General features: G+C 53.3%; 7 protein-coding genes across 7 annotated transcripts; 3 read left to right on the plus strand and 4 right to left on the minus strand.

Moving 5' to 3' along the window:
* Positions 1-1,270: 1,270 nt before the first annotated feature.
* Positions 1,271-3,489, minus strand: CPAR01_12524 (amidase; the record flags this gene model as incomplete). Its single annotated transcript, XM_060496780.1, has 4 exons — positions 1,271-2,385; positions 2,438-3,036; positions 3,100-3,177; positions 3,311-3,489. The coding sequence occupies 4 exons, from the start codon at positions 3,487-3,489 to the stop codon at positions 1,271-1,273; spliced, it is 1,971 nt and encodes a 656-aa protein (XP_060344313.1).
* A 1,723-nt stretch (positions 3,490-5,212) lies between these two features.
* Positions 5,213-7,035, plus strand: CPAR01_12525 (smr domain-containing protein; the record flags this gene model as incomplete). Its single annotated transcript, XM_060496781.1, has 3 exons — positions 5,213-5,242; positions 5,404-6,040; positions 6,089-7,035. The coding sequence occupies 3 exons, from the start codon at positions 5,213-5,215 to the stop codon at positions 7,033-7,035; spliced, it is 1,614 nt and encodes a 537-aa protein (XP_060344314.1).
* A 1,323-nt stretch (positions 7,036-8,358) lies between these two features.
* Positions 8,359-9,337, plus strand: CPAR01_12526 (uncharacterized protein; the record flags this gene model as incomplete). Its single annotated transcript, XM_060496782.1, has 2 exons — positions 8,359-9,095; positions 9,163-9,337. 2 exons carry the CDS (start codon positions 8,359-8,361, stop codon positions 9,335-9,337), a joined length of 912 nt encoding a protein of 303 aa, XP_060344315.1.
* A 285-nt stretch (positions 9,338-9,622) lies between these two features.
* On the minus strand, positions 9,623-10,775 carry CPAR01_12527 (AoPex11B; the record flags this gene model as incomplete). The annotated part of the gene is made up of 2 exons (XM_060496783.1): positions 9,623-10,536; positions 10,727-10,775. 2 exons carry the CDS (start codon positions 10,773-10,775, stop codon positions 9,623-9,625), a joined length of 963 nt encoding a protein of 320 aa, XP_060344316.1.
* Positions 10,776-11,417: 642 nt separating this feature from the next.
* Positions 11,418-12,999, minus strand: CPAR01_12528 (NADH oxidoreductase; the record flags this gene model as incomplete). The annotated part of the gene is made up of 3 exons (XM_060496784.1): positions 11,418-11,590; positions 11,647-12,634; positions 12,727-12,999. The coding sequence occupies 3 exons, from the start codon at positions 12,997-12,999 to the stop codon at positions 11,418-11,420; spliced, it is 1,434 nt and encodes a 477-aa protein (XP_060344317.1).
* A 383-nt stretch (positions 13,000-13,382) lies between these two features.
* CPAR01_12529 (transferase hexapeptide domain-containing protein) lies at positions 13,383-14,017 on the plus strand (the record flags this gene model as incomplete). Its single annotated transcript, XM_060496785.1, has 2 exons — positions 13,383-13,772; positions 13,826-14,017. 2 exons carry the CDS (start codon positions 13,383-13,385, stop codon positions 14,015-14,017), a joined length of 582 nt encoding a protein of 193 aa, XP_060344318.1.
* A 1,667-nt stretch (positions 14,018-15,684) lies between these two features.
* Positions 15,685-15,825, minus strand: CPAR01_12530 (uncharacterized protein; the record flags this gene model as incomplete). Its single annotated transcript, XM_060496786.1, has 1 exon — positions 15,685-15,825. The coding sequence occupies one exon, from the start codon at positions 15,823-15,825 to the stop codon at positions 15,685-15,687; it is 141 nt and encodes a 46-aa protein (XP_060344319.1).
* Between the last annotated feature and the right edge of the window lie 1,030 nt (positions 15,826-16,855).

A 16,855-nucleotide genomic window follows, 5' to 3' on the forward strand; every position in this document is an offset into this window, starting at 1 on the left:
CACTAAGCCCGAGGTAGATAAAACTGATCGACAGTTTTTCACCACGGTCAGCTGCATCTCAAATATCTACCGCTTGAAGGGGCTGAGAGCTGCCATCACTCAGACGAACTCACCAACACGCTTCTCATCCAAAGGAACCATCGTATCTCACAGTAGTTCCTCAAAGATGGAATATCTGGATCACGTGCCAACAATTATTGACTAAAACTTGACGAATCCTCGGAGCCTCGAGGAGCCTGGCTGTGAAGATCACCGTGTAATACACAGGTTAGCTAGATAGCGACTACATGGGGACATGCTCCTTCTTCTCTACGGAATACACCATCATAAACACAGTTTCAAACATACGAGCCAAGTGAGATAATTAAGAGCCAAGACCATAGAGGTGAAAGCCCCATACACACCGCCCGCAACCTTTGCATATCAAGCTCTCGTGTCATCGCACTGACACCACCCAAAAGCCGGCCGCATATGCATCTGTTCTTCTCGCATACCACTCTCATATCTCCCACTGCCCGTGCTCTGTCAAGCATGAACTTCCGTCTCGAAAGTTAAATACAAACAACACCAAAGATGCGAACAATCTAACCTGCAACTACAGTTGGAGCGGTCTAGACCGGCGTTCGATCATCTTGGCATAAGGGGCGGTGTAAGCAACAGCTTCCCCTTCCGAGAGGAACAAAAAAGCTTAGGTTGGGATTGTCATGCGGCCCGCGCCTTCATCAGGTTCGAAAATGCTTATTCCCTTTTTTGGTACTGCCCTCGAGGTTTCCCTGCGAATATGCACAAAAAAAAAAAAAAAAAGGTCGTCACTTCTCGTCCATTTACAGTAGACCTGCCTCGGTCTGTCTTGGATTTCGTCAACGTTGGCAGTCACCTGCTGTCGTCCCGCTAGCTCGGGTCCTTTCCCCTCTCTTCTCTCCACCGAGCTTCGTGATATGACGATTAACGCATTGATCTACGCAAGGAAGTGGGTGCTGCCAACGGAAAAGGATCACCAAAATGCCTTTGTAAATGCCGGGTATGGGGGACGGGGTACCCCTGCTTCAAATGCTTGAATGTCGCTTGACAACGAAGCAGGACCCGGATTTCTTGAGCTCAGCTCAGCTCAGCTCAGCTCAGCCTCCTTCTCCAAGTGTAGATGAGAACCTGTGGTGCTTTCAGTAAGCTAATTCATCATGCGCAAAGCCGCGTCCTTGATTTTGAATTGGTAGGGTAGTCTTGATCGATTTGCATTGCTCTCGCGCGTTGTCTGTGGGGATATCATACTCTAAAGGTCTATCAAGCTGTCCTCCCCATTCTTAGCCATGTCGTCCTTGGCCCGCTGAATGACGTCGATCCAGTTGGGCGGTCTGCACCTCTCCTTCGCAAACAGCTCCTCGGCGTCGAGCCCGAATTCGAGCAGGCTATGCTCGTCCGTCCACTCGCCCATGCCCATGAGCCCGATGGGCACCTTGCCGAGGGTGTCGGGCCCGGCCTCGCCACCGGCGCCGAGCTGGTCGTGCGGCACCACGTAGCCCGCTGGCACCGTGACGCCGGGAAGCCCGCAAAAGTTGCCCATCCAGACGTACTCCATCGACCTGATGGTGCGATCGCCGTCGCTCACGCCGTGGGTGAGCTCGCCCTCGTGCATGATGGGCCATCCCGCGCACGAGGTCGTGGGCGTGACGATGATCATGCCCGGGTACATGCGCCAGAGGTGGGCCAGGTGCTGCATGAGGAGGCCGCGGAGTTTCTGTGCGAGGAGGTAGTCCATGGCGGAGGTGACGCGCCCGATGGCGAGGAGGATGCGGTTCGCGGGCGTCAGGTTCTTGGTTTCCGGCAAGAGTGTCGCGCCGTCGGTGAGGACTGTCATGGCGTGGGCGAATTGGCCCTCGACTAGGAAGGGAATGTCGATGGGGACGGTGACGTAGCCGTGGTGAGTGACGAGCTTCGCGATCATGGTACGGCACATGCGCTGGATAGCCGGGTCTGCCTGTGCAAACCACGCCTCGGGGATACCAAGAACCTTTCCGCGCTTCTCGCTGGGTGACAGGATAAAGGGAGATGCCTGGATGAACTGAGAATCGGGGTGCGGCGCGCCGATGGTCTCAAAGTAGGTCGCCAGAGACTCGATATCAGCGGCTATGGGGCCATTGACAGCGCAGCTGTTGCTGTGATTTGGGCATGGGTGAAAAGAGATGCGGCCGTGGGTTGGCTTCAGACCGTAGACGCCGCACATGGAAGAGGGAATGCGAATGCTGCCGCCGCCGTCGCTACCGAGGGCCACAGGAACTAGACCAGTCGCAACTGCATAACCAGCTCCCGATGAGCTCCCACCGGTGTAATAGCCACGGTTGTAGGGGTTTCGCGGTGTTCCGTAGATGGGATTGTTTCCAGTCGTATCTACACCAGGTTAGCTTGAGAGGCCTCAGGCGTTTGGAAACTAGAGGCTCACCAAGTCCAAATTCGTGCATTGACAGCTTTCCGAGCACGACAGCGCCAGCATCTTCCAGCTTCTTAACACACCAGCTGGTAATTGACTGGCCCGGCGCCGCTGGGGTCGTATAATCGTTCCTAGACCCAAGGCAAGTTCGGTATCCGTCGATTTCATATTCGTCTTTGACTGCCGTCGGCACACCGTCTAAAGGGCCCAGAGACCGCCCCTCCTTATATCGCTTGGTAGATGCCTCGGCAGCGGCCAACACCTGTGAGACTTTGGTATCAAACCACGCGACGGAGTGCTCGCCGGGTGGGTTCGTATCGCGCCGAATCAAGGGGAGAATAGCGCGGGCCACAGCAAGTGGCGTGACTACACCTGAAAGGTACATCTCATGATAGTCGTTTACGGAGTAGTATTTCAAGGGGTGTGGTTTCGCCTTGACTGCGCTTTCACGGTGGAGAACCGCCGGGTCTTTGGCTTCGTCCGTTGGTAGTGGCAGGACGGTTGGGTCGTATCGAGGTTCAGCATCTTCAATATGCTTGCGTATCTTTCTCAGACTTCCAAAGCCCGCATTGCTCCAGATGAACGATCTGATAAACCATAGACATTCCATCCTGATGTGTGTAAGTGATTGCGAGGGAGAATAAGAGCAAGAGTTGCTGCGTCGAAGAACTTACGCCCAAGCCGCTATGACCAAGAGCCAACCTCTGAGAGGCGGATTGCTCTTCCTGACATTCTTGTATGGAATGGGCGGTCTAATTGCGTCAGTTACCGATCTGTTGTGACAAGTTCCAAGACCCCAAGTATGCTTATTGGAGGCGATATGCGCATCATGAATGAGACAGCAAACTTCCACCACTCAGCTTTACAAAGTACAGAACAACTTACCCCGGGATCGGGAGAGGATAGTTGATAAACTTCTTGCGTGTTTCGGAACTCATAATGGGCCGGCTGTGGACGGTGTAAGCCGTTGCTTCGGAATCAGGTCCGTTTTCGGGTTCAGATCTCGGTATCAAGTCGACTTCAGGCCCAATGTCACGATGGGTAGAAGCCGTTGAGGGTGCCATTATTTGGCAGCGCAGGCGGATGAGGAGTCCGGGAACACGCTTATATAGATTTGTGTCGAGTTTGTGTCGGAAACAAAAAGTAAGGTTGATGCGCTGGGGTGCAGAGGCGCCGGGACCTCCCTCGTATGGGAACACCGGGCACGACCATGCAACAGATTTGCGCCTAGGCCTTTCGAGCCCACGAACCACGCCGCAGTACCGGAAAGGCAAGGAAGTCTATCAAACAGGAGGCGTCGTTGGTGTATGGATCTCGAGGTTTCTCTTGCCACAGCAAAATGGCAGCAAGCCCCTCCCGCTCTTGATTGTCAGCAGTGATGGGCAGACCGTATTCTTCTTGGGTCTCTGAAGCTCGCGCTGTCACGGTTTTCTTCGACGCGAGGCTGGGACGCCTTTTCTCTTCAATCCTAGCTATCGGGATGCTCGGTCGACCGATGTAGTTCATCCCTGTCTTTGACCATGCAACCCTGCCTTGCCTTGCCTTGGACGAATGCGGACAAGGTGAGGTGAGTGCTTATACATGCGGTGCTAATGCAGGTGAGCTACCTTGGGCAAAGTTGACTGAAGTGTCGAGATGGAGCAGCGACATGACTGAGCTTTTTCTTATTTCGGTATTTGACTGACAATACACGGCGGTACCATCATCCTGCCATGCCGTCTATACGGAGGTACACAGCTGATTGCATATCGGCAGGTTCTCATGCGGTAACGTGAGAGGCGCCTCAGTCAACAACGCAAGCCGTGAAACAAGAATGGAGCATCGCATCCCGCTTCCCACCTCCAAGTGCCAGAGTCGCCGAGTAATACATTAGCCGCTAGCTTGATTGACGCAGATATGGAGCATCCTGCTGTTCCGCGGAGTGCCGTTCCTGGTAGCTGATCAAGCCGGAGCCAACCGGACCCCGTTGACGCCTTTTAGTTGATGAGAGTTGCAGCGATCCGGCTTCGGGAAGGGAACCGCTAGCTCGTGCTTATCCCAAAGACGGGCCACTGATGTCGTGCCACGGTTTGGAGGGGATGAAGTCATCTGTGGAGGTACGTATCGAGGATGTTCGCTGCACCGAATGTCCGAAGATGGTGGGGTACCCGGATGGTGGAGTGTTTCTGCACCAGCCACATGACCCTATGCTTCGCTCCCGCTTTCCTCAGCCACGAGTCAGCCACATCTTCTTCCGCTGTGCACGTGTCTCTGATGACCTCAGCCGCAAAGCCACATCCCGATCGGAGTAGACAAGCAACGTCTTTTCAACGTGAGGCGCGGTCGATCCTAGCCCGGATGACAGACATGATCAGAGTCATTGATTTGCTTTTTGACAAGACTTGGACTAGGACATGCGCGCTTTAGACTGGCGGCCACATGATTCATCGAGCACTCGTTAGCATTTGAGCACCCTAGCGCCAAAGATTTTCCTTTACAGAAACCAACATCCACTACCACCACCAAAAAGAGCCCCGCCTGCGTCATCACCACCATTGTGTCGTCTGCTCGTTTGTTTGCTACGCGGCTACCCGCGCATTCGACTGTCGTTACGCAACTAATTTCGGTTCTTGCTTGCAACTACTGTTGCTTGTCTGATTCACTTGATCGGCTTGGCCTTCTGGTTGTTCTTGCGACCAGAGACTTGGTAGCAAAATACCTTTTTGCAGCTTTCCCTTCCAGCATGACTAGTGAGCTTTGGACTATTTCACAACGATATCTCGAACCCTGAAGGTTTCAACTTGATCAATGGCTACACCAACCCTAGATGACTTAGTGGTGAGTGACTCTTTATCCGATGGCACTTCTGCATTTTCCCTTGATATTTCATGAGAACATCACCATTTTTTGAGAGAAGAAGAGGCGGCATGGAAACGCGTCACGAGCAGAAGCCATTTGAGGGGTTGAAGCCAAGGTGTATACTGATGACGTTCGTGTAGGCGGAATTTCCCCTACTAGATCCTACTGTCGTTATCGCAATCGCGAGCGAAATAGATCTTGACGATGCGAGCCAGCTCACCGACGTTCGCGGGATGCTGCAGAGCATAGCCCAGAATGTGCTGGTCGAAGAAGCGAGCGGATTCAATGCCAGCGGTGTCCCGGACACCATCAGCTCCGGTGATGGGGGAGTCGATGCGCGAGACAGCTCCACGGTCTCGGAGGGGCTTCAGCCGAGGGACTCGGATTCCTCTGGAACCAGGCTGACGAGCCCGCCTCCATCTGAACCGGATTATGACGTCCCCCGTATAGCAACCTTTGACGGCGACTCGGATCAAGAGAAACTCTTGCAGCTGCAGGATATGTTCTCAGACCTGAAGCCGCATGATGTGAGCTTCGCGCTCAAGAAAGCCAAGGGCGACTTCCAAGCCGCCCTGGAGACCTTGTTGAACATTCAGTATCTTGAGTCCATCGGCGAGAGGCCAAAGGGCATCGATGGCTTCGCGGATTCGGGGCTGTCCCAAAAGGCGTCCGGGAAAAAGAAAGCCAAGGGGAAGAAACGAAAAGATCTTCGTACGGACCTGTCGTCCAGCTCAAGTAGCATCAATGAAACTTCGCCTGTCATTGATGAAAATGAACGTGAGTAAAGCGGAATGGCTACAGAAAGCATCAACTGACATTGCTCAGGGGTTGAGAAGATCCTGTTCATCGTGGAGAAGCTCGATCTGCCGTTCGATGAAGTGTCGGACGTCTTTGATGCCCGGAAAGGCTCAACAGAACTCACCATCATAGAGTTCCTCGATCGTTTTGTTAAGCAAGGTGTCGGTGCCTGGACTGGCGAAGACGAGCACCGGAAGCAGTACATTCAGGAACTCAAGAAGCAATTCCGACACATTCCCGAACAGTACTTATCTCCCCTCAACGAAGTCGCACGTAGCGACCATCAGTGGACAGAGGAGGTTGCTACGTTGCTGAATCGTTACTATGGCAAGTTGCCCGCCAAACGCCTGGACATCAACTACAAGCTAGCGCCTTTGACGACGGAAGAGCTGGAGGGCTCGTCCGATGGCTGGCAAAAGGTTGCCTCGCCAAAAACGTCACTCATGTTGCCCATTGGGCGGCCCCTTAACAGCCCGGTTCTCCTGAACAGCCCCTCGTCGGGACCCCGCACTTATCAGCAGGCCATGGACACAGCTGGCATGTACCGCGAGGCCAGCAGTCACTCTTATACGACTGCCGGCCAAGTGTACAAAAAGGGACATTTGTATAGGCAGGCAGCAGGATACTATGCAGATCGTGGACGCGAGGAGGCGCGCAGTTTCGCCAAGGCAAAGAGCGTCGCGGCCGATATACACGTTTCCAGCACTAGTTCAGGAAAGTCGATCGATCTCCACGGCGTTGAAGTTGCGGACGGCGTCCGAATCGCTCGTGAGCGCGTTTGGGACTGGTGGAATGGCCTCGGCGAGTACCGAGCAAGGAAGGCGGCCGAAGGCTTCACAATCGTTACAGGCCGTGGCCTCCATAGTGCCGGAGGTGTGTCGCGACTAAGACAGGGCGTTATTGCCGCCCTCGTCAACGACGGATGGAAAGTATCGATCGAAACTGGGAGCTATCGTGTGACGGGTCGTCGTTGATTCAGCTAGACTGACAGACGAGGTGGTGGTTGTTGGAAGGAATGGCGCTTGCTTGCGTCAACTTGGCAAGTCTGGGCCCGGCTTCGAGAGCCTCGGATGCTTCCGAGCAGGCACCAGCATTAAGCAACTGTCCTGAAACCTGCATAGCCGTCGCCCGGTACTGCTGTGTTCAAAGTCTGAATGGTGGAGCTTCGGCTTGACTGACAGCATATCTTGGTTAGCATTGTCAATCGGGCGTTCGAGAGAGCGAATATTGTTGGACGAATTCTGGGCGAAGACGATATCCCTTTGGAAATTTTGACATTGACAGGATAGAATTCTTGTTACATCCATGCTGGGACTACCTACTTGGTGCATGTAGACAGTGTACAGCTCAACTACCTAGTAGAAGAATGTTTGATCATGAGGTGCTTCTTGACATGTCGATGTTCGACTTCAAGCAGTTGTGAGGTAATGCGAAGACGACTGCGAATCGACCGGTACCACAGCAGTATATTCCAAAATATTTCCATGAATACGAACCCATGGTCTGATGAGACTTGAATGAGGCTAATACAATCCCTTTCGACGTTCCTCCAGCAAGCCACTAGCCTACGCGTACCTCAGCGTGTCCAGCACCCCCGAAGACGGGACTTTGGTAAGATCCGCGACGATCACCACCGTAACCGTAACCACATCAAAGCCTAAACCAGACCCCAACGACACCAAAACAACCGATACATGTCAATCCTTCTCCAAAGAAAAAATCCGAATCGCACCGCCGCTGGGCGTTTCTTTACACCCAGTTCGTCCGGCCGGCCAATTATAAGCTTCCCCTCGTGAGGCGGGGTGGTTTGACGTTGGTGTGTCACTAGGTCAAAGTGGACCTCCAGGCACCCGAATTCCGGACAACGTCAGTGGATGAACGACTTGGAGATCCCGCATGGCGAAGCCGGGGCGTGCCTCCACGGCTCTCGGGACCCTTTGTTGCCATTGGTGAAGAGTGCAGAAGGGGGAGTGTCTGTTGGCTCAAGGGATGGGAGCCAAGCTGGGTGCGCGTGAGATTCCAAGGCGTACTCACGTCGACGGGTGTCCTTCCTACTATCTCTCTCGGATATGGGTCTGTCTGCATGCTCTGGTTCTGATTCTGGTCTCCTCTTCCCTTGGGTCCAATACTGAACCCAAAGTATCTCTCTCACTTTTCACTACACACACACACACACAAACACACACAAACACCGCATTGCTTACCTGCTGCCTCTTTCCATTCGTGAGATGGGGCACGACTCAGTCTCGTATATAACAGCCTCTCCCTCACCACCCACCGTCGGATGAAACCTCTCGATGCCTGTCTACTCGGATAAGCAAGCACTGTCCTACACAGACAACACATACCACTACCCACCCCACGATATAGTATACGACCTCCCCTCCACCAAGTTCCTAGGGTCCCTCAAAACAATGGCCTCCTCCCCTCCGGAAAACAGACCGTTGAACCCCAACGTCGTCTTCCGCCCACTGACCCCTACGTCCCACCACTCATCCGCCTCATCCCACAACGGCGGCGGCTCGGGCACGTATTCACCCCTGGTATTCCTCAAATTCATCATCAACTCCGTCGCTCTCCTGCGCTTCATCGCCGTCGCCCTCAGCCTCACCCTCGTCATCCTCGAGTGGGACGGCCGGAGGCGGTACGAGAGCCTCTCCAAGGTCTTCATCTTCCTGGCTACCCTGCAGCTGCTATGGCTCACGTTCGCGCTCTTGGCGCAGGGCGGGCACAAGCGGAGTGACCGGAATAAGCCAGTCATCGTCGACCTCGGATGCGTCAAGTGTATCTTTGGCCGCCGTGGACGTCGCGGTGATGGCGGTGGTGATGACGACGAGGAGAGCCACGGTGGGATGCGTAGGTGGTTCGACGGTGATGATAAGAAGAAGAGGAGGGCTTTGGGCTGGCTGTATACTGCTCTCGATATCACGTTTGCGGCTGTTTCTTTCACGTCTGGTGTCATTGCTGCAGGTGAACCGTACTGCTGGCACTACGAGGACCACGTTGGCATTGCGGTCGTTGCCATCATTGTTGGGTAAGTTTGTCTTCCAATGTTTGCCAGGCCTGTTTCTCTGGATTCGCCGCTAACAAGAAAATCACAGTGTGCTTGAGGCTGTCATTGCAATCGCCCAGCAGTTCTCCATCTTGAGGCGTGCCAAGGTCCAGGTCCTATGGGACGAGGACGACGAAGACGATCTCGGCTCGCACAAGTACCGAATCCGCCTTCCCCAGGCTCCGGAGCAGAGACATGCCCCCATGTCTGTCTCTGCCGAGTAAGCCGTTTACTCCCTTGGAGAAAATTAACCCAAATTGAGAACGAGAAGCCCACCCACTTGGTGATTTTCCACGACCTTCGGTGGAGTGCAAAGGAGAAGGATACGATAGACATGATGGCACTATGGACGAAGACTGGCCTGGAGTTTGTATGACGAGTGTGCTTTGAAATCTGGTTTGGCATCATGCAGGACGTAATCCATGTCCGTCTCTAAATCTATATAAATATAAACGCAGAGCCTCTAGAATGGGAACACTTCAATCATCGTATCCCATTTCAAGTCCCCATTAGGAGCTCCTTCTCTGACTAACAGTCGCACCGCATCTATCCCAAATATCTCTACTGCTCAAGATGGTAGTGATGAACATGGCAATCCCAACAGTTCCCGGCTGAACGTTGACCCAGCCCAGAATCACGCCCGGAATAAGGCAATCCAACGAGTCGGAAAAGATCTTGCGCCCAAGGCTCTTGACCTTGACCGCGACCTCCCTCCGCCACCGCTTCCTATCCTCCCGTCTCTTCATGACAATAGCCCGGAGACGAGTACGTTCAGCCTCCCAATCAAGCTTCTCGTCCTCTCCTCCCTCATCGCCTCTCTTTTCGTCAGGGACAGCAGCAGCAGCAGCAGCAGTTTCCTTCTCAGCACCTCCCTCAATGGTAGCCTTCTTCTCACCCGGCTTTTCCCCCGTGCCGTACCCATACCCATGCTGCGGCACTGGCGCGTACGCAAAAGCCTTGAGCACCCTCGTCAAATTCGCAAAGACACCCGCCGCCAACGCAAGAAGCCAAAACCGCTGCGCCTCGACATTCAGCGCCCGCGTGCGCTCGGCGCCAAAGTAGGCGATCTGCGGGACGCCGAGGAGGTCCGGGAGGGTGAGGGACTCGAGGCCACCGTAGAGGCCGAGAAGGGTGAACTTGATGATGTCGAGCCAGGTCTCCAGACCCACGCCCTGGCTCTTCTTGGCTGGTGAAGATGGTGACGAGGAGATGGAGGTGAAAAGATTGTACGACGTGCCAAACGAGTTGAGGAACCAGAAGAAGCGGATGAAGCGGCGCGTGAGGTTGAGGTGGCCTCGTAGCGGGCCGAGAGCTTCGAGGAATGGTGGGTCTGCGTCTAGCAGGGCGAGGGCCACGAGGGATGGGTATGCTGAGAAGATTGCGGTGAGGGCTTGGAGGCCACGGAGGATGCGTTCAAGACCGGCTTGAGTTTTGGGTGTCAGCTTTTCATGAGCATGATCGTGAGGGTGAGCGGTGAGCAGGGTGGAGGGCACGAGTGAGAGGCATCGTTATCTCAGATAGTGATTGACGCGAAATTGAGGCAAGAACATAGGCCGAATCCAACGATTCAAGTATGCAGTGTATGAGAGTGCTCAATCAAGAATAGTACTCACCACTGTCAGACGCAAAGGCGACAAACTGGTCAAAAGTGAAAGAAGTCATCTCGGCGAAACTTTCTCCGCTAAAGGACAGGTAAACAAGAAAACACAACAAAACCCAAGTGTGTTGTACTAAACAATCCCAGTAAGAATACTCGAGGAATAGACGGAGCACAATCTCCAACCGGCCGAGGGAGTTGTCGTGGGTAGACGGGGGGTGGTCAAAGAAATCGGAGACGGTAGTTTACAGAAACCCCCGCCCGCCGTTCTTCGGAGGAGTCTCTTTGGCCGGTGGTGCAGCCAGCCGAGTCCCGAGCTGTCCGGATGTGTGGGCCGAGTAGAAGATCCCTGGCATGCTTGCGGCTTTGCATAAAGAGATGAGAAATACAGTGGCCTTATTGGACAGATTTCTAGAGGCTTAACGCCGATAGAGTGACTTGAAGAATTGACGTGTATGATTCATAGACTCTCATACATGATTCAACTACCCATGGGTCCGGTTCAGTTTGTCGATTGATTGTTAAGGTTCCCTGCCGACATCTCATTTCTCCAACTAAGATCATCGCAATAGCATGGGGAACAGTGTGTACAAGTTGAATAGTCGTGAACAAATGAACTCCAGCGCATTTAGGGCTCTGCTAATGTACTACTAATATATACAAGCCCTCGGGCGCCGGTCTACAAGCATGCAAAAAATTTCAGCCTTTTACTGTCCCGGTGAAACCAGCTTGCCCTGAGCCCGGGCAGTCGGCTCCCAACCACCACCCAGAGCGTTAGCACCGCCGTTCAGCGCGGCATACTCCTCCATTCTCTTCTCAAGCTCGGGGCGGAAATGTCTAATAAGACCCTGAAGGGGCCAGGCGAAAGCCTCACCAAGAGCTAGATAAGAGTTATTAGCAATGAAAATCATTGACGTCATGAACGAAGATACATACCGCAAATAGTGTGACCCTCAACTTGCTTGGTGAGCTCCTGAAGCATGTCGATCTCGCGTGGCCGGCCCTGGCCCTTCTCGAAACGCTTCATGATCTGGTCGGTCCACTTGCTACCCTCTCTGCAGGGCGTGCATTGACCGCAGGACTCGTGGGCGTAGAAGTGGGAGAGACGGCTAATGGCGCGGACAACGTCGGTGCTCTTGTCCATGACAATGACAGCGGCAGTACCGAGACCGGACTGGCTGTCCTTGAGACCGTCAAAGTCCATAAGCTGGTTGTCGCAGATGCTCTTGGGAAGAATAGGGGTGGAAGAGCCACCGGGAATGACGGCCAAAAGGTTGTCCCAGCCACCACGGACACCGCCGCAGTGCTTGTCGATAAGCTCGCGCAGGGGTATCGACATCTCCTCCTCGACGGTGACGGGGTTGTTGACGTGACCGGAAATGCAGAAGAGCTTGGTGCCCTGGTTACGCTCACGGCCAAAGCCGGCGAACCAGTTGCCACCGCGTCTGCAGATGGTGGGGGCGACAGCGATAGTCTCGACGTTGGCGACGGTGGAAGGGCATCCGAAAAGACCGACAGCAGCGGGGAAAGGGGGTTTGAGACGGGGCTTTCCGGGCTTGCCCTCGAGGGACTCGATGAGGGAGGTCTCCTCACCGCAGACGTAGGCACCGGCACCACGGTGAATGAAGACATCGAAGTCGTATCCGGAGTTGCAGGCGTTCTTGCCAATCAATCCATCCTTGTATGCCTCGTTGATGGCGTTCTGGAGAACGGCAGCTTCGTGAACGAACTCGCCGCGGATGTAAATGTAGGCGGCGGTGGCGTTCATCGCTCTGCCGGCGACGAGGCAGCCCTCGATAAGCTTGTGGGGATCCTTTCGCATAATCTCGCGGTCCTTGCAGGTTCCGGGCTCACCCTCATCGGCGTTGACGACCAAATATCTCGGCTTGTCGTCCTTGTCCCAGTCCTTGAAGTTCATGAATGACTGCGCGATTGCCGTTGCGTTAGCCCGTTGTTCCGCCCCTTCCCTTGATTGCCGCGGCAATAGTCCAGCAAAATCGCAAGGTGGCAACCTACCCATTTCAATCCTGAAGGGAAACCGGCACCTCCACGTCCACGGAGACCAGAGGCCTTGACCTCGCTGATGATCCAGTCGTGTCCCTTGAGAATGATCTCCTTCGTCTTGTGCCAATCGCCCAACTTCTTCGCGGAAGCCAGCGTCGGGGGCAACCGGCCGTAAAGATTCTGGAAAATACGGTCCTGATCCTTGAGTCCGCCGTAGGTTCGTACTGTCGCAAAGTTTCGCGCGGCCTGAGCGGCCTGCGCGGGCAACCGCCGTGGAGTGGCCATCGTGGGCTTTTGGGGGGTATTTGGTGGTGGATGGAGGTTGTCGATCGGAGGAATTCGTCGTCGTGGAACACAGCTCAATTGCACCAAATCGATGATGCTTATTTCCAACTGGCGTTGATTGGCCAATGCGGGTCATTTAGTCAGCGAGACGGTCACGTGGGAGCGCGGATGCATTAACCGGGGTTATGCGCTGGGGCAGCTCCAGAGAATCGACGTCGGACTCTACTACCCCACGGCGAGCTACCCCATCACTAACACCGTTGCGCGCCGCATCTCGGTCTCCTATTCGAGCCTGGAATCGTTACAGGCGTCACCGATAATGCACCTTACATCATTCGGCTAGGATTTGCATTGGGTCGGAGCAATCCAGGACACGTACCACAATGTCGTCTAACAAGCGGCATTCTATGCTGCCCGCCGTCTCCAATCAAGGCCCACGACCTCCCGTTAGCTTCTCGTCATCTTTTACCGTGGCCGACAGCGCCATTCTCGTCGGAACACACTCAATCACGATTCAGTCGGAAAGCGTATTGCACCCACGATCGAAGCTGGAGACCACGAACGGCAGCATTCTCATCGGTCGGAGGTGCATCATCCACGAGCGGGCTCATATCGGCAAAGTTGGTAACGACGACGCCAGCGGAGGCATCTCGCTCGGAGACTACGTGACGGTAGAGGTTGGCGCCACCATTGAATCCGGAGGCACAGATATTGGAACAGATACGGTAGTTGGGGTCCGATCTCGGATCGGACATGGCGCTGTCATTGGCAAGGTTGGTGCCATCTTTCCATCAGACCAGCTGGGATGGCCAACTAACTGCTGCAGAACTGCACAATCTCGCCTTTGACGATCATCAAGCCTGGCGAAAAGGTCCCGGATTTCACAGTGGTCTACTCGAATGGGCAGAGACGGACGGATAGGCGAGGAGTCGCAGACTTGAGACATAAGGCGCAGGCGCGCCAGATTGATGTGCTTAGAAGATTGATACCCAATAAGGCCGAGAAATGGCTGAGTTAGAATGGAATAGAAATGATACCCCATGATTCAGCTTGACTGAAGTATTGATAAATCATGCAAATGATGACGTTCCCCCGGAGGCTGTGAACACGTTCAAAATCCGTGGGAATAAAGGATCCACGACGAAAGCTTGCCAGGTATATGTACGAAGACCATCAGAAAAGTCACCACCCGCAGTAGCCGAGCGGTATACAACTGGTAGAAATAGATGCCAACGAGCGCTTTCATAGACACTCGAACCTCGCCAGTTCTAGTGTTGAACTTTTGCATTTTTTGCAGAATTATGAAGTTGGAAACACATCAAGATACTCGAGAGAATACTCGAGGCACGATAGCAGCTTGCTTGGTATGTATATGAAGACCACCGAAAAGTTTCTAAACGTAGTAGCCGAGCAGTATACAACCGGTAGAAATACTATCAAGGTGCTTTCATTGACACGCGAACTTCGTCAGTTCGAGTGTTGAAATTTTGCCTTTTTTTTTGCGTGTTTTCTGTAGAATAACCACCTCTCTTCCTCTGCTAATGAACGCAACAAAACGGATGCGGATTGATCATCTTAACCAGAACCATCAGGCTGGATACTCTTCTCTCCGTAAATACGGGAGTATCGTCCGGATATTTTACACATGGTAGCTACCAAGCTAAAGAAGAGAAGAGAAAAAACAAGATAAGAGTAGACCGATCGAGGTCTAGTCGGGGCCTCTACAGCTCATAAACCCCTCAAACACGCGGGCATTTTCTTGCTGAGGTTCTAGAAATGGATCACTCCTCATAAGAGTTGCGTAGATTCCCTTATTGACAGAGATGAGACGGAGGGGAGCCGTACTACGGTCCTCGCCAGACAGCAACAACATTGCCATGGAAAATCAAACTTTCCTGCTGTAATTACCTTACATCTTTCAACTTCTAGCTCAACAGAATCGGCCTTGGCATCACTTCTCTGTTGACTAGAAGCGTGGACAAGTTGAAGGCACGGATTGGACTGGGCGATTGAGTGTTCTAATTACCGACAGAATGCACGCATTTGGGTTTGGAAGAACTCCTGACTTCTAAAACCGCTTCTCATTCTTAGGTCTAAAGTTTCTCTGGAATAATTTAAACACATAACTAGTAAAAAAAGGGGCGAAATTACATTTGCCCCAGCATCAGCTAGTTGCGGTCGCCATCACTACCTTCACCCTTCGCACCAAGATGAGTCCTTTGATGATAGCCTCTTGTACTATCTTCGATGCTATCCGATGGAGGACCTAGCGTTCAACCCATTCGAAGAAGGCCAAAAGGCGGTCGATGTCCTTTTGACTGTCGCGCTTGTTCATTTCCTCGATTCCGTAAGCCCCACTCTCAGGCGGAAGACAAACTTCAGGACGGCGAGAGGAGTCGCCGTTGGTCGAGATGGTCGTGTTATAACATGGAATATGTTCTAAACGAAGAAAGCAGATGAACAAACTACCACGGTAGCGGTCAGTGACGTCGCCCCTGAGGAAGTAGACATCAATGAACCTGGCGATCAAGTGCAATACTGCAGGTTGCGCTATAATTGCTGCTCTCCCGAAATTCAAAGCTTTAACGGAAAGGCGACCGACGGATTCGTTTTCGAAATTCGGTGCGGGCAGTATCAGTGGACCACTGAAGGCATCGTCTCGTCCTTGAGGGCTCAAACTTGACCTCAAGGCTTTAACGGCGTCCGAAAAGAGGCGGAAAGCTTGACAAACAGCGGGTAGGGCTTGGTTACCGTCAGTGATCCTTCTAGAGTACCTGGAAATATTGTTGTAGATATCGTCGAAAAGTTGAACAGCATCGGTGGCATTATTCTCGTCGATGGTGGTTTGGCAGGTTTTCTAAGCGTCCAGGTCAAAACCAGAGGGCTGGTCGTCGACTGCTGAATCGACAGTCTCTGAATCAAGTCCCTCTCCCAGTCCGACCACGTGTGCCGTCCACAGTTCTGCAGGCACAGCCGGGTCCCCTAAACAAAACAAAGTCCGCGATTTGGCGTGCTCAGGCTGAGGATTGCGTGCAAAGACCTCGTAGGCCTTGTTGAAGTCGACACGCTGGAAGAATTGCCCTTAATGGAAGATGGTATGTCCAAGATCATTTCTGATGGGATCCCAGTAGCCAGCTTTGGAGGCCCGTTGGCGCAAGTTGAAGACGGCGACCGGGTTATTCTCGCGTCAGGTCTTGAACATTTGACCTTGGGCCGCTTCTTCTCGAATGAAGACTTCTTCTCCACCCCAGAGGCATATGATGCGAAAGTATCCAGGGAAACCGAGGCACCCCTTGCTCAGGCTTCCAGTACAACTTCTGTAGATTTTGTCGGAACGCAGGTCTTCGTGGGTGGGTTGAGGTACCAAGTATCAACAGTTGTCGTCGGGCATCTTAACAGGAATAGAAGCAGACGGCAAGAGTCGTGGCCTTCGTCTCGATGATAGAGTTTTGCGGGTATTTGATAATGCCTTTGCGCGCCAATTCATATCGTGATGATGATGATTCAAAAATCATGTTGGGAGAAGCCAAGGGTGAAGAGGCGAGTGACTCAACCGTGGCAAAATGCCAGTCAGAGTAGAAAATGGTTTCCTGAGTACCCGAAGGCAATATGAGAAGCAGCTGTCAATAGTCTGTAAACGCAATCCCAGGACCTTCCTTTAGACAGAGTCTGCCTCGTGGTAAGCATCGGCGGGATGCGGTAATCCGCTTCGCTCTCTCCTTCCTGCATACTTTGTTGCGAGAAGTTCAAACACACCAGAAGGAGCATCATACAGGAGAGGCAAGGCAGCGGCTTTGGCTAACTTGTGCGATTACCTAGATAGACCTATCTTAATGAGAGACTACGGGCGAACCGA

This window comes from Colletotrichum paranaense (genome assembly GCF_030867605.1).
Source record: "Colletotrichum paranaense strain IMI 384185 chromosome Unknown Scaffold_11.1, whole genome shotgun sequence".
Lineage (NCBI taxonomy): Eukaryota > Fungi > Ascomycota > Sordariomycetes > Glomerellales > Glomerellaceae > Colletotrichum > Colletotrichum paranaense.